Source organism: Tribolium castaneum, chromosome 1 (genome assembly GCF_031307605.1).
Source record: "Tribolium castaneum strain GA2 chromosome 1, icTriCast1.1, whole genome shotgun sequence".
NCBI classification, from domain to species: Eukaryota; Metazoa; Arthropoda; class Insecta; order Coleoptera; family Tenebrionidae; genus Tribolium; species Tribolium castaneum.
Window position 1 is genome coordinate 22572913 of NC_087394.1, and position 17025 is coordinate 22589937.

The 17025-nt window shown below is 33.0% G+C and overlaps 1 protein-coding gene and 1 long non-coding RNA gene across 2 annotated transcripts; one reads left to right on the forward strand and one right to left on the reverse strand.

Moving 5' to 3' along the window:
* The first annotated feature begins 1720 nt into the window (after window positions 1-1720).
* LOC658192 (lysosomal alpha-glucosidase) lies at window positions 1721-15139 on the forward strand. Its single transcript, XM_964601.4, has 12 exons — window positions 1721-2128; window positions 2179-2757; window positions 5657-5805; window positions 5856-6030; window positions 6080-6170; window positions 6221-6459; window positions 6504-7066; window positions 10856-10989; window positions 11032-11183; window positions 14102-14606; window positions 14658-14857; window positions 14908-15139. The coding sequence occupies exons 1-12, from the start codon at window positions 1943-1945 to the stop codon at window positions 14968-14970; spliced, it is 3036 nt and encodes a 1011-aa protein (XP_969694.1). The 5' UTR covers window positions 1721-1942; the 3' UTR covers window positions 14971-15139.
* LOC135267135 (uncharacterized) lies at window positions 11602-13733 on the reverse strand. The gene is made up of 2 exons (XR_010335452.1): window positions 12376-13733; window positions 11602-12323 (listed from the first exon to the last, which is right to left on the reverse strand). It is a non-coding gene; the product is annotated as an uncharacterized LOC135267135 (long non-coding RNA).
* Window positions 15140-17025: the final 1886 nt, after the last annotated feature.

The following is a 17025-nucleotide window of genomic DNA, read 5'->3' on the forward strand; positions in this document are numbered from 1 at the left end:
ATTCCTTGACATGTTTGATCATTACTGTAATATTAATAAGTTGATGAAAATCCTTACTGATGGTTTTGTTTTTCATCTTGTTAAGCCTCTGCTTATTTCAATAAAATCACAAAACTAATTTCTCTAAAAATGAAACGTGTTTTACCTAGTGTTTTTTTTTCTTTTAAGTTATATGGATACTATTTATTATAAAAACAGAACAGACATTTTGATTTAATAAGTTCCTATTACAGTCAATGGCATTACAAGCATCACATGATATATTATTCGAATTAGATAGAAGATTTCCCATGTTCTTTTTTATTTCTTCATTTAGGTAAGTATGCTATTAAAAATTTTTTATATTTTTTGTAATAGATGCCATAAGAAATTGTTATCAGGAAAATAAGATTTTTTAAGATTGTAATAGTTATTAATAATACGAGTGCGAAAACACAAGCTTCAAGTTTGAGGGCTGTTGTTATGCCACGAGCGCATGTTGGAACATTCTAATTTAATTAGAATTCTAATTTAAAACACGTTGCTATGGAAACGTGTTTTAAAATGGTGTTTATAATCTTGGATTCAGATATGTTACCAAAAATAAAAAATTAACAGTGTCAATTCAGTATAATAATATTTAGGTTTTTATTAAAAAAAAAAACTTATTTCCAAGGTTATCTTTGTTGCTGGAAAAATGTTCAAGCAGGAAAGATTTGACCGATTCAAAAAAATGCTTGCAAACTATTTTCATTTTTATTCAAGATTTTCGTCGGAGGCAATAGTTCCAACGAATTTATATTAAACTATTCGATACTAAACACAAAATGCACATTTTTTTCCTGAAATTGTTAAACACGTTCACAAAAACCGCTTAACTCGTTTTAAAGAAATATTTATACAGACTGATTATAAAAGAGTGTAAGAAGCGGAAAACTTTCAATACTTACTACGGTTCCACATTCATTTATACACAAATTGTAGAATTTAAATTAATAAGAAATGCTATTTTGTACATTTTTGTCGTGGTTCTTAAAACACTTAATTACTTTATTGCATTAGGTAAATGTCTAAATTTACTGTTTATAATCAAATTTAATTGAGAAACTTTTGGATGACGCAGGTACTTCTTTTATTACTTTAGATATAGAAACAGTACTAACTTATTGTTTCCTCCGGAAGTCCTTAAGGTAACGTTTTAATGATTTCAAAATATTAAAATGAAATATGGTGTCCTACAATAATACAAGTTACCCCTTATCCATCGGGTAATAAAATAACAGGTGCGAAAAGGTAAAGGCAGAAGTTGAAATTTGCACAATAAGTGCTTCTGGGAACACTTTTTTTTCATTATTTATCAATAATTTCTCTTGATTTGAATTAAAGTTTCTGGCCATAAAAGCTTAACGCCCTTGATACATAAATTATTTAATAACTGAATTCCAAAGGCGTGAAATCAAAAGAAAAAAGAAAATATCGTCGTGATGATGGTTGTTTAAGGCGTAAAGACCTCAGCTGGATGGACTCAATAGAAAAAAATTGGAAAAAATAATTATAAAAAACACGTAAAATTACTGAAATGGTTTGTAAAAATGTGTGAAAAGGGGTGATTTGGAGAAAGAAAAACGATCCAGTGAAGTTTTGGGTATAAGCAAAAATTTATTGTACGTTTTAAAAATTAAAACAAAGTTTTTTTAAGTGGAATTTTACCAAAATACATAGGCAACCATTTATACAGTTGGGTCAACCCGTCAACAGCTGTCAACCAAAAAGTGAGGTTATGAGTAAACAACAAATCTGAAATGATCCCATTATCAACAACAAACACCAGTCAAATCGCTTAAACTAACAAAAAATCATAATCAGTGCGCGAGAGTTTAATAAACTCGCCTTCCTCTCATAGTGTATCACAGGATGTAACATTCCTGTTAAGTTTAATCGTCGCAAAATCATTTGCAAAAAAATGACGCGAATTCGTTATTTGCTGCAAGCATTCCGGTCCCGGCGGCGTAACCGCCACTTATCCCGCACTGATTCCGTGTCTTTCGAGGCCTTCTGTAACGAAATCCCGCCACAGAAGTGCCCCGCAACCAAAGAATCATCCCTAAATGGCGACTTCAACTCCTCACCGCTCAAAAGAGAACGCCTGGTAAGTCCAAAACGCACCTGACAAAAAAGAAAATTTGTACCTTTGTAAAGGAGGAAGATTACGTCCGCTTCGCCCCACAGAACTGCGAATCCACCACTTGCTCCCGTCCTAGTCTGCCGGCAATCCTGCTGGTGCTCATGCTTCTGGCTGTGTTTTTAGTCCTTCCCTTGGTATATTTGTTACATTGTTTTGGAGTTATTTACACTCAAGAACGCTACGAACACCCGACTTTACTCGAAAAAATCCACCACACGCACAAATCCAGCGAAACCAAAGTTCCTACAGCTCTGCCGCCGCCCCCGAAACCGGATTATGGTAAATGCAAACTGGTCCAAGAGCGCGATCGGTTCGATTGCTATCCTGAGAATGGGGCCAATCAGCAGGGGTGCGAGGCCAGGGGCTGCTGCTGGATCCCGGCGAAAAAGAAGCCGAAAATGGGGGTGCCCCTGGCCACCCCTTACTGTTTCTATCCCTCCAATTACGGGACCTATAATTACGTAAATGTGACGCAGACGGCCTACGGTCTGGAGGCGTTTTTGAAAAGGGGGTACGCAACGGCCTATCCTGGAGATGTTGAAATTATTAAACTTAGTGCCAAGTTTGAGACGGAAACGAGGCTGCATATTAAGGTAAGCTTTGAAATTACTATTACAGTCACTTGGTGATATTCATAAAAAATAGACATGCTTAAATATTTTGTGTAATTTCCATTAGTAACTACTGCACTTAATCTCCTCGGTATGGAATATATGAAAAATTAAAATAATTTACCTTGTGTACCAAAATTTCAACATTATTTTCGATTGCTTCAGAGAGCTGCTGTAAATCTTAAACTTAACATGCTTTTAACCATTTCACACCTTACGTTTTCGAGTTTATAAATTTAAATATAAATGGGTTTATAAATCCGAAATCCATTGTAGTTCGGCTGTCCCAAGAAAAAACACAGTAAGCAACAAATTTTTTTAAATGAGTTTTTTACATATTTTGCTTTATTTTTACGCTTAGTTTCATTTAAATAACATTGTTTTTTTATCATAAACAGTAATTGCAATAGAACATTCGTTTTCCCATAAGATAAAACACCGAATCTACAAAATATCTTAGAGACGATTGTACTCCATTTGTTTACGTAAAAATAAGTCATATATTAGGTATTTCAAAACTATAAAAACACCAACGTCGCATTTTACCGAATTACTTTTTTAAATAAGATTGATAAAATTGTAAAATAGTTATTAATGATTAGATCTCTCATTGGAAGTATAAATTACATTAGCTATTATTTTTTTGCTTGAAGTGTGCATGAATAATTTGTAACAGCTAATTTTGAGAGAAAATGCGACGTTGGCGTTTTTATAGTTTTCAAATGGCTAATAGATGGAATAAGCTATATTTTATAATTTAATTAGCAGAGAATTCATGGCACAATAATATAACTTTTGATCGAACTTTTAATTATTAGTTAGGTTGTCCATTTCTCTGTCTTGGGTTATTTTATTACATATATTTATCTCGTAAATGTTAATGTTTGTAATATTATTACTATCAATTGCTTTTGTACTGAAAACTGCTTGAAATTGTACTTTTAAGTAGTATCATTTAGTATTTAAGTAGTAGTATTGAGTAGTATTTGTAAAAATTGAAAAACAGTATATGGCAATATAAAGTTTTCACGTTTTTAGATACTTTAATACTCAGGTCTTAAATTGTCCTTTCAGTTGGACAATGTGGATAAAGAGTAATTAAGTTATTCAAAGAGACTGTTTAAATAATTAATAAATTAATAAAGGTCACTTTGATAAATCAAAGTCTAAATTACAAAAAAATTAAAATTAATTAATTAAAACTTTTGTACGAGATTTATGTGGCTAAAACTGTACATGCTTACACCGATATTCAAAAAATCTATAGTATGCTTATAAAATTATAAAGAACTAGGTTTCTAGTACTATCGATATTCATAAAATAGAAAAGTTCTAGCAAAAATTAGCATGTCCTTATGAAATCACTAGTCTACTGCTATTCGGTAGGCTTATGTTTTTGCAGAAATGACAGTTTGCTAATCGACGCTATTAGCTGTTTGAAAACTATAAAAACGCGAACGTCACATTTTCTTTTAATATTAGCTTTTAAATTCATGCACTTCAAAAAAGTAATGATAACTAATGTAATTTATACTTTCAATGAGAGAGCTAATTATTAATAACTATTTTACAATTTTATCAATCTTATTTAAAAAAATAATTCGGTAAAATGTTACGTTGGCGTTTTTATAGTTTTGAAACAGCTAATATGTTTGTTAATTATATCAAGAACTCCAAGAAATTTTAAAACTAGTCAAGAAAATCCGCCCGATCGTGGTTCTCATAAATTTATCGATTTTTGATAGAAAGTATTAATAATAACGTACCAATTTTTATATTATGTTGAAAACTGTCGGCTCTAAGTGACAGAGTTTTGGTATCGTATATTCGAATTTCAGAAAGTTTTGGATGACTCTGGGCTCATAAAATCATGAGTTATGAAATAACATACTGTGAGTACGTTGTTTCAAAAATTTTAACTGGAAATGTTTTGGAAACATTCCATAAGTGTTAGTAACTTGAAAACTATAACAGTTTTACTACATAGAATTTCATGTACAGAAAACCATTTCTGAAAGGTTTTACAATCTTAAACAGTATTTGGGAGCCTTACTAGGAACTAATACTATAATATGTGGTTTAATTTTTTTAATTACTATTTCATGTCCATTAAAGAAAAACATCAAACAAATCTGCGTTTAATTATTCACCAGTCAGTAAAACACCGAGTCAATAATAATTGACAGATACTAAAATTTTTATGTTAAAAAAAATAAATACTCTCAGATTATTACCGGCCTTTGATAAAAACTCTCTAGATATTCAGAATCCTCAAACGAATCTGCTTAGGATTTTCTAAACTCCGTAATGGCTCAGGTGGTTCATTCCAGAACATTCAAAATCTAAATAAAAAAAAAACATTTTAAACAAGTTCATACGTAACTCGAAAATTATCAGTCATAGCTGGTAATGTTTAAATTATACAGACGATTATTCGTTCATTTCAGGGCATTTTGGGTGATTGATACGTTTTACTAAATACTAATACTTATAAGTATTTACCAATTTTTATGAATATCTCAGTATAACATCACTCACTGTAATAATAGGGCAGAGACCTGATCTTTTGTAATGAAAGGACGGAAAATATTTTATTACCTCCCTTGGTTGGAAAGTAATTTTTCAAAAGTCAGGCATCAAAAGTGCTACGTTAATCCATCAGTTTTGTTTAATAACTTGTCTTTTTATTTTACGTCATCAATAAGAGTCTTACAAGCAAGAAAGAAAAAATAGTGTAAAGCATTGACTGCAGAAAGTCTTTCAAGTTATTTAACTTTAGTGACTCGGTGGGAATTTTCATTACGCTTTATCTAACGTCGAGGTAATGAAACATTTCCCACCTCGGACGTAGTAATATGCTACTAGTATATTTTTCTCAAAGATTTCAGATCCGCTGAAAAACAGGTTTGAACCCCCTTTTCCTGAAGTTCCTATCGTCGATAAAGCGGCCATGAATTTGAGTTACCTGTTTTATATTGACTCGACTAAGCCCGGTTTTCGGGTGGTAAGACGCTCAGATAATACCATAATGTTAGTACATTTATTGTAAAATAATGCAAAAATTAATATCTTCATTTTAGCTTTGACGCATTAAGTTTGCCAAATTTAATTTTTTCTGATCAGTTTTTACAACTGAGCGGTAAGTTACCGTCTAATTATATTTACGGAATTGGAGAACACCGCACTCGTTTATTGTTATCGACCCAATGGTCCAGATTCACGTTATTCAACCATGACGCAATACCATCTTTTGAAGTAAGTTTTTTTTGCACTAGAATTATAAAACAGGCATTTTTTCGTGTAGAAAAATTTATACGGCAGTCATCCTTTTTATCTAATTATGGAAAACTCGACTAAAAGCCACGGTTTTTACCTCCAAAACTCCAACGCTATGGGTAAGTAAACCCCGCCCCTTGCTCCCCACATGTCACATTTTTATTTGCAGATGTTATTCTCCAACCCACCCCCGCTATAACATTCCGACCAATCGGCGGTGTCCTAGACTTCTATTTTTTCCTTGGCCCCACCCCCAGTGACGTAATCAGCCAATACACGGATTTGATTGGGCGGCCGTTCATGCCGCCATATTGGGGGTTGGGCTTTCATTTATGTCGGTTCGGTTACAAAACTTTGAACCGAACTAAACTCGTGATGCAACGTAACATCGATGCCGGGATTCCATTGGTGGGTTTAGTACAGGCGAGGGCAAAAGTAATGTCACATTTTAGGACACACAATGGAACGATTTGGACTACATGAAAAGTAGCAACGATTTTACTTACGATTCCGTCAATTTCAAAGGTTTGCCTCAGTTTGTTAAAGATTTACATTTGAAAGGGATGCATTATATACCGTTGATTGACGCGGGGGTTAGTGGGAGTGAGCCTCCAGGGTCGTACCCCCCATTTGACGAAGGCCTCAAAATGGATATTTTTGTAAAAAATTCGAGTGGAAAAATTTTTATTGGGAAAGTTTGGAATAACAAAACTACAGTTTGGCCCGACTTTACACATCCTACGACTGTGGACTATTGGACAATGATGCTGAAGTCGCTCCATGATATTGTACCCTTCGATGGGGCCTGGATTGACATGAATGAACCTTCGAATTTCCTCTCGGGCTCGTTTAATGGGTGCCCCAAGACTAGTCTAGACAGCCCCCCTTACTTGCCAAGTGTCGACGGTGGCGCCCTCAATTACAAAACAATGTGCATGTCGGCGAAACACTACGCTGGGTTGCACTACAACGTGCACAATTTGTTTGGTTTCACCGAGGCAATCGTTACAAGTTTGTGAGTATTGAGTTAATCGGCGTTAATTTTTTTTATGATCAACTACCCATAGAGAGGTTTGTATTACAATAAATAGTAAATGTTTAGGGTCGGTTTAAAGCAAACTTTATTAAAATTTTATTTGTTGTAATGGACCAAACAAATAGCTTCAATTCGGTCACGTGATCAGTTAATCACGTATTTAACTGCGAATTAAATAAATGACGCTTCTATAAATCAACCCTTATTTGTATTTATTTTTATACCTATTATAAACGCGTATTGCATATTTATTATCTATACACACTTTTTAATCAAACTGTAAACTTAGGGTCGGTTTATTGAATGCCCCATTAAAATTTAACACGTTGTTAAAACAGTGGGATGGACCAACCAAAATGCTTTAATTTGATCACGGGATCCTGATCAGCTAATCAAGCATTTTAATTGCGGAATTCAGCAAAAGTTCTTAATATGCTTAAGCAGTAAACTCCAGATGACTTAATTAAATAGAAAGTGGTACCTATAACTAATTTTACATTTAAAGCACTGCAATTTCACTAAACTTCATAACTCCCTAGGAGACTTTGCAGAATGTTTTCCTTTAGGGGGTTTCCATGGTAATACCCGGACCATGAGTTACGATTTTCTAACTGTTTTCAGCCTGACGGCCTTCATCAGTCCTACGTCAAAAATTGTCACCATAGAATATTCGGAAGTAAAATTACCGTTGGGGGCGCCACTGAGCTAGGTCGAAAACAGTAACCATAAATGGCGGGAAAATGTTTATTCGGATATTTTGAGCGTTGTACGAATTTTGAGGCTTCACAATTATTACATTGCCTATGCGGAATGATTATTGCATCTTTGATGCAAGAAACTTATGTTGACAAATGAGAGATGACGAGGAAAATACGAATAACGAATGACTGTTTGGTTCACTTTCTTTATTGGAAAATTATTACAAAGACATTGAAAAGCCTACCTTTTGGCATAATTTACGTTTAAATGTATCAGCAGTTGTTAATCTTCATTGTAGTTTTGTAGATTTACCGCAGCATTTCATGATTTTTTCAGTGGAAAATTCTAACCTAAAATTCATAACACTTCACTAATTTATTGGTTTCTTGAGCCAAACTTTGTGTTCGCTGTGATCCATTACTTATAATCTTTAATTAGTCAACTGTTTGATAATCAAAATTTAAATATTTTTCACTTTTTATCTACTTTCAAGTTCCAACAATAAACACTTTATACCACGAAAAACTACAGAACCAAAGTCAACGCTAGTATTTACCACCACGTACTTTTAAAGTAATTCTTTCTATTGTAAGTAATTAACACTATACACGCAAAATTGTTGAACAATTAATTAAATGTCAGTTAAATGTGGCATTACGAAAATTTCTTTACTGTTTTCGACATAGTTCAAAACTCATCACCAGAGGGCGTCTAGTTAATTTTATTTCCGAATTGTCACATAAAATATTTGTCAAACCACACTATATTAAAATGAGGAACATTACATAAAAGTTCAAAGATGTTTGAAATTTTTTTTCCTTGGATTGTTGTCACACGAAAAACTTTTTTGTTTAATTATATCTTCTTATGTAATGTAATTTTAATATAATGTGGGTTGACAAATATCTTATGTGACAATTTTTGACGAAGGACGGATAAAGGCTGTGTTAAATGCAAAATAAGTGAAAATAAAACTTTTTATGGGGATACATAAATCAATAATTTCAAAAAACAAAAATTTTCATGGTTTCGAATTTTTTAACTTACCTGTTAATCCCTATAAAGAAAAATTATTTCATTTTTGTTATTTTACATAAAATTTACATTGAGTTGGCCACCTGAACGTAATTTGTGGTATAGGGTTATAGTAAATAAAATCCAACCGTATTTAAGATCATCTTTAGGGGATTACAGAAGTTGTCAAAAATTATATTGATTAGTACATTGTAGATATTGCGACAAACAATTAAATTAAAAAAATTGAAGAAAATTGTCAGTTGTTTAGTTTAGTTAAGCACAAAAAAGAAGTCAGATTTTTTAAGCAACTTTTTTTTAAATATATTTTTTAATTTCGTTTCGTTAGCAACGGTATCGATTGTTGCTCTTTTGTTTCTTAGGTCTTCGGATTTAATTTATTATCAAATTTAGAAGTTTTTTTAATTGTTTTGCATATCATTAGACATTAATTGTTGATTGTTTTCGAGTAATTTGTTTAATGTTGTTAGACGTGTCGTTTCCCCTAACTGAAGTCAACTGAAGCACTTCCTTTATCAGCACCCGAGAGATTGTACAGTACTTTTAAATCACCCTGTATTATTAGGAGTATTATGTGCTTCGGTTGAACTGAACTGAACCAATCATCTTCAGCACATAATGCTCCAGTTTACTTCAAATAATTATACGTATTACGGATTACCCACAATTATTGTATGCATGTTTTAAAGTTTTTAGTTTTACGAAAAAGTTAATTTTATTTTTAATATGCCCTGCTTTAGTGAAAAGACTATACAGTCAAGTTTTTATCAGAATTTTGACACAGACAGTTTAACATTTAACTCTGAACGCTGCTAGTCCCTATGTTCAGTTCGAAAAAACACACATCAAAGCATTGTTCTAATTTAACTTACGAATGATATGCAAAAATAATTATTTGACGTCAAGCTATTCGACTAAATCTAAAGTCATTTCAAATGTTTGCTAAAGTAATTTATCATTCCTCACCTGTTACTGTTATCCAATGATTAAAAATTTAACAAAAGTTAATGTTTCTTTTATGATAATTTTGTAAGATTTAATTTTCACTTTGAGATTATTGAGAGCATGTGAAATAATTAGTTGCATAGCAGTACTCGCAATGCATTGATATGTTTTTTTTTTTCAAATCAAATAATGGATATAGGTTGTTCCATATCTGGTGGCGAACTGACATTGGCATAAAAGACTCTTGAAATTCACCCACCTGGTACTGAAGTACTGAAATACATGGGCGTGCATTTTTTTTCTCTGAAATTTACTGAATTGTCATTTTACATTAATAAATTTTGAGGACGAAGATACATAGAAATAGTACTATTATTATTAATAATTTGTTATTATTGTTTATCTTACAAAACTTATATTTTATTATATTATATTATATTTTTTTAAGGACAAACAATTGGTTTGAAAGTCATTTTATTACAGCGCCTATGGGCATTTTTTTTTTCAATAGTAAACATATGTTTAATGCTAAAATTCTGTCAGTTCGCCTCCAGATTTGGAATAAGCTGTTTCAAAACTATAAAAATGTCAACGTCGTATTTTACTATTTTTTTTTAATAAACTTTATAAAAATGTAAAATAGTTATTATTAAATTTGAAACAAAAAATCTGAAACAATAAATTATATTAGATTTTAATTTTTTAAAGTGCATGAATAATTTATAGCAACTAACCTTTAGAGATAATATGAGGTTGGTATTTTTGAAACAGCTAATATGTTCATAGTTAAAATGTGTGTATTGGCTATTTGAAAACTAAATAAATGCTAACGTCGCATTTTCTGTAAAAGTTGATTATAAATTTTTCATACACTAAAAAGTTAATAGCTAATGGAATTTATAATTTAATTAGTGATCTAATCAATAATAACTATTTTACATTTTTATCAACCTCATTTAAAAAAATAATTCGGGAAAATGCGACGTTGATATTCCTATAGTTTTGAAACAGCTGATATAGATTATAAATAAAATTATACAGAATATTTATTAAAAAAACGAACCTTAAGTTCTCAATTAATGTTGTTAGCGCCATGTCTGACATTCGGGGGCGCCGCCCTATGGTCATATCCCGCTCGACCTTCGCCGGCCATGGCCACTATGCCGGTCACTGGAGCGGTGACGTCGTCTCTGATTGGCTAGACATGAGATACACCATTCCACGTACGTAACACAAAACAACAGCCCCAACTAAACCCAGTTTAGAATTATTAAGTTTCAGCCTTTTCGGAGTCCCTTTAATGGGGGCCGACATTTGTGGCTTCAACGGCAACACCACTAGGAGTTTGTGTAACCGGTGGACCCAACTGGGGGCTTTTTATCCCTTTTCGCGGAACCACAACACGGACGATGGCATTGTATTTCTTACAAATTGTATCATGAGATCGAAATTGTCCCGAATTAGAGCAAGCTGTGCCTGCCAAACTTTAGCCACTTTTGATATTATGTTGTCTTATGGTAGCGCTCAGCTCCGTTTGCGTGTGCGTCATCTGACATTTCTGTCACTACGTTTACCATAGAATATAGTAGTTATAGAAAATCAAGTAACACGTAATTCACTGGTCGTCAAAATTTCGATAATAGCGCCATATCTTGGTAGTATGAGGAACTAAAATTGGCGGCAAATTTAAATATTTTAATATTTATACAATTAATTTAATTTTTTTATTTTTTTTACAATTTAAACACACATAACCGATTTTATTGAAAATCGGTTAAATGTGTTTAATTGCAAAATTTTGTTAGTATTATAAATATAAAGAAAAAATAAATACATTGAATGAAAATAATTTATTAATGAATTAACGTTTCACAAATTATGAAAACATCAATTATAAGAAATAAATGTCGTGTTTGGCTTCCACATATTAATTTGGCGACTTCCTCACCCTCAAAAACCGGTTATTTAACATTATTTTGAAACTTGGAAAAAAATTAAAGAACTAAATATGTAAATACGGACTCTAATAAGGTACCATTGGAGTTTTAGACATGTGCCCAATTCAATTTCCACAGAAAAGTAGTGCTTTTAATAGTTTGTGCAAACATTTCTTGTATGTTTTCGTGTTGGTTGTAGACTCACATAGATGACTTTACAACAAATTTACTTATATGAACTTATTATGAGTAAAAGGTTTTTCTGATTTTAATGTAAGGACTCCACTTTGGTGGATTCACCAGTCTTGAAACTTAACGGTAAAAAGGAGGGAGTTCAAGATACGTTTTTGTGGTTTTTGTACAAATGAATGAATGAACGCGTGTATTAAATAAAAGACACTATGTGCAAGGTAGAAGTCTTAAACGGTGTCCATCATAGATGTCCACTCAAAAAATGAAATTTGGTTTAAATTCTCGAAGTTATTTTTGGTGCCCAAGTCGATTTGTTTCTGGATAGCTCTCACAAGTAAAGAGATGCACTGTTTCCAGAATCATGTGTTCCAGCCAGCCAGAAGTTGTTTAATAAACGTTGTAGGTTGTATAATAGGTCCACACCAGAGCTGGAGATATGTATTACATAGTATTTTTGGTGGCAAAAAAATCCCGACTTACCAAAATTTAGCCTTCGAAAGTTCAAAACTTAAATGTTTTTGAGATTACTTTAGGAGTAGATAACACCAACAAACGAATTCAAATAAGAATAAAAAGAGAAAACCACGAACACAACACGTAGCAGAATAATTCAAATTGGAAATTGAAACATTTAAAATTGAAAAAACTTTTTGACACCGTTGAATGTAGTGTGACATTGCGCGCCAAAGGTTGCTTAATATTTTGGATTTTTGGATAAATTCGTGAATTTAATTTGAAATCACACTACCAAAAGATGGCATAAGTAGTTTCTATTAACGACCGTGCCACGTACCCCAAATTTACAGAAATCTGCATAGATAACGCACGTGGCGCCGCATGTTGATAGTATGATTTAATAAACCGTTTCTCCTATGCCGCTTGACTAACCCTGACGTTTACATAGCAGGGGCATAGCGGTGACAAACTATCAGATATTTTTTGAGGTTACGAAGTGTTTAAATTATGGGTTGTTACAAAAAATACAGATTCACAAAACATAAACGCAGAATCAAAAACCTAACGAAACGCAAATCACAAAACACAATAAACGAACGGAAAATACTTGCGATTAACACCGATAACACTTTCGACAACCATGCGACGACGTCTATAATTTACTGTCAATGTCAGGTTGACAAATTCGTGACACTTGACGGTGTTGTCGAAGTGCACATGTAAATTAATGTTCAAGGATACCACCCTTAGATAGCCCTTAGCTGTTTAAATTTGCATTGTTTTTGATAATTTTTTATAGCTTTGTGTTGGTAATGAAAAAATGAAATTGATGACGCACACGCAAATCGAGCTGACCGCCACTATTCGGAAGTAAAATTACCGTTGGGGGCGCCACTGAGCTAGGTTGAAAACAGTAACCATAAATGGCGGGAAAATGTTTATTCGGATATTTTGAGCGTTGTACGAATTTTGGGGCTTCACAATTATTACATTGCCTATGCGGAATGATTATTGCATCTTTGATGCAAGAAACTTATGTTGACAAATGAGAGATGACGAGGAAAACACGAATAACGAATGACTGTTTGGTTCACTTTCTTTATTGGAAAATTATTACAAAGACATTGAAAAGCCTACCTTTTGGCATAATTTACGTTTAAATGTATCAGCAGTTGTTAATCTTTATTGTAGTTTTGTAGATTTACCGCAGCATTTCATGATTTTTTCAGTGGAAAATTCCAACCTAAAATTCATAACACTTCACTAATTTATTGGTTTCTTGAGCCAAACTTTGTGTTCTATGTGATCCATTACTTATAATCTTTAATTAGACAACTGTTTGATAACACTTTGTAATGAAAATTTAAATCTTTTTCACTTTTTATCCACTTTCAAGTTCCAACAATAAACACTTTATACCACGAAAAACTAAAGAACCAAAGTCAACGCTAGTATTTACCACCACGTACTTTTAAAGTAATTCTTTCTATTGTAAGTAATTAACACTATACACGCAAAATTGTTGAACAATTCATTAAATGTCAGTTAAATGTGGCATTAGAAAAAATTTCTTTACTGTTTTCGACATAGTTCAAAAGTCATCACCAGAGGGCGTCTAGTTAATTTTATTTCCGAATACGCTGTTTTAAGATGTGGCTAAAGTTACACTGCACTTCCAAGGCTTGCTCTAATTGAGTGCATTTTCGATCTCATGGTAAAATAATAAATTTATTTAAATGTTTCACAATAGGATCAAGACCCGGTCGCCATGGGCCCCGAAGTGGTCATGTCGGCCCGCAAGGCCCTCTCGATGCGCTACAAACTGCTCCCCTACTTGTACACTTTGTTCTGGGCGGCGCACACTAGAGGCGACACCGTCGCGCGTCCCCTATTTTTTGAATTTCCAACCGATTTGAAAACTTACGATATCGATACGCAATTTTTGTGGGGCCCTGCTTTGATGATTGTTCCCGTTTTAGAGGAGAATTCGACCGAAGTCACGGCCTACTTGCCGGAAGGGTTGTGGTACGATATTTACACCAAATCACCAATTGCAGGCCAAGGCCAAAGTGTGAATCTCTCAGCCCCCTTGGATACGATCCCGGTTTTGTTACGAGGGGGCTATATCTTGCCAACGCAAGCCCCTGAACAGACCACAACCCGCTCGCGGTTAAACCGAATTGAGATCGTAGCAGCCGGCGATGAACAAATGAATGCGTTTGGGGAGTTTTATTGGGATGATGGCGATTCGTTGAGTGGGTTTGAGGACGCGATGCGTGTTTGTTTTATTTGGAGGTGTTTTGCAGATTCCTACGAGGAAAAACAATACACTTTGATTGATTTTTGGATGGAGAGGGGGGTCCTAAGAAGCGAGAATATCTTTTGGAGTGGGACAGAAAACCCCCCAAATTTGGGCGCAGTGACTATCGTTGGTATTACTGATTCGGTCGAGGAGGTTTTGGTGAATAATGTGGCGCAAGCTTTCCGTTACGACACTATCCATAAGGTAGGAAGAAGTTTGAAAGTTTTGTGAGATGTGTAATTGATTTGTTGCAGTATTTGTTGATTGAAAATCTGAATGTTGAATTACAGAAACCTGTAGTCGTTACATGGAAATAAGTGTTTCTGGTACACAATTTGCCAAAGAATTACGCGCTGTTGTATTAGTGTTATTTTAAGGCTGTTTTTTCAAATTGACTGATGTTAGGGTTAGATATTGCTTGGATGTAATTGCCGTTTTACCTTTCGAAAATAAACAATAAATAAGTAAATAAAGATATCAAGTTGATTTTATTGTTTATTTCTATGGCGGAAGAGGTTTAAAAACCGGCGCATAACTGTATTTATTACATTAAAAATCATACGAGTATCTTAAATACCCATTAAATGCGAGCTGCATACACTATTTCTTCTACGAACTGACCGGCCGTAATAAAAAAAATCTCAAAATGTCACGTATCGGCCGATTTGTTAAATAACAACGTGTATAAACAAAAAAAATTTACGCTTTAAAGTAAGTTATATTGACTTGTTTCGTTCAATTTGGCCTTTTTTTTTAAAGAAAAAAATATATTCTTTTGAATACATTTCAGAAGTTGGAGGATTATTTATTAAAAATTGGTCTCATTTTAAACAGTATTGACAGTTGCAGCAGTAGGCTTTAAATTTAATTTTTCAGCGTATTTTGTTCGATTCGATTTAACTAACTTACTTTTCGATGAGAATACTCGTAACGCCTGTTAAAAAAAATAGTATAAAAAAAGAACAGACCTAGTTGCAGTGTTTAACTTATAACCGAGAGATATTGATTTGAATGGTGATTTACAACAACCTGTAATTATTCGTGTCAACGATGCGTTAGTATGAACATCAATTTTTTAGCATCTATAGTGTGAGCAAACTAGAAGATACAATAACATGAACATGTAATATTTTTCATTTGTATTAGTGCAAATTCGCGTCGACTAGTTTTTCGAGTGGTTCAACTCATCAAGTCGCCTCAGGTGACTAAATGAAAATCATTTTAACGCACCTTGTACATACTATCTGTTATTTTTAAAAATATGTATGTGGAAGTAGTTCACATCATATTTCCTTGCAAATGAAAAATAAAAGTTATTGTGATTAAAAAAAAATTGTTACTTTATTAAACAGTATTTCAAAGCAATACCCATGGCCATTTGTATATGGTTTCGATAATATTATTAACAGGTGCGGTAGGGAAAAGCCCTGAACTTTTTGTGTTCACACTACATAGGGCTATAAACAAATTCGCAGGATTTTCTGAAGCCACAAAAATAGTACGGCAGAGTAAAAATAAGGGCGTTATACCGTCTCGGCTCCAAATCGTTTTAAATGAATTTAAATCCAACCAAATCACTATTACTTGGAAAAAAATGCATAAATGTTAAGTTTTGCATTCTTGAGAAACATGAGAAAAAAAAATTTAATTTGTGCTTCGTCCTGTATTTTTCAAGACGCGTAAATATGGTTAAAGATACAAGAAAGGGGGGATTTGTGAAGAATTAAATTTCCTTAAAAAAAGTCCTATCAACGGTTTAGGCCCCAAAAACGCTCCAGTGACGGATTCGTTTCACTTTACCGGTGCTGAAGTAATGGAAACTTTAGAAACTGTGACACGGACTTTTTTTTATAGGAAATTAAATTCTTTACAAATTTGTTCCTTATACTTTTTTGTATCTTCAACCATATTCCCAGCGTTTTTATAAATATGTGACGGTGCGTAGAGAATTGTCGCTTAAATATGGTTTCAACTTTTTGCAGGAAATTTTATTCTCTACAATTTTCTTTTTAACATTTTCTTGGATCTTTCATCGTATATGCAGCGTTTTAAAAATATGGGGCTGAGTGGAAATTGGTTAACAAAAAATTAAATATAGTTTTTGAAAAAAATTTGCATTATGTTTATCTGTTACAATTGAGATTTTAATGCTCTATCTACCTTATTTTTGAGTTTTCTGTGTGTTAACCGTTATACCAATCCAACTTTTTTTTTAATTCATTGCTCTGAAAACTTAAACGGTAATGGTAATGGAACTATCTCTAGTGAAATTAACGAAATTATCGAGGATGTCATTTCATATCCGTAGTTCAATATTGTACTGGATTATATGGATATAACTGCTTCTGGTACAAAATTTGTGAAAAAATTAA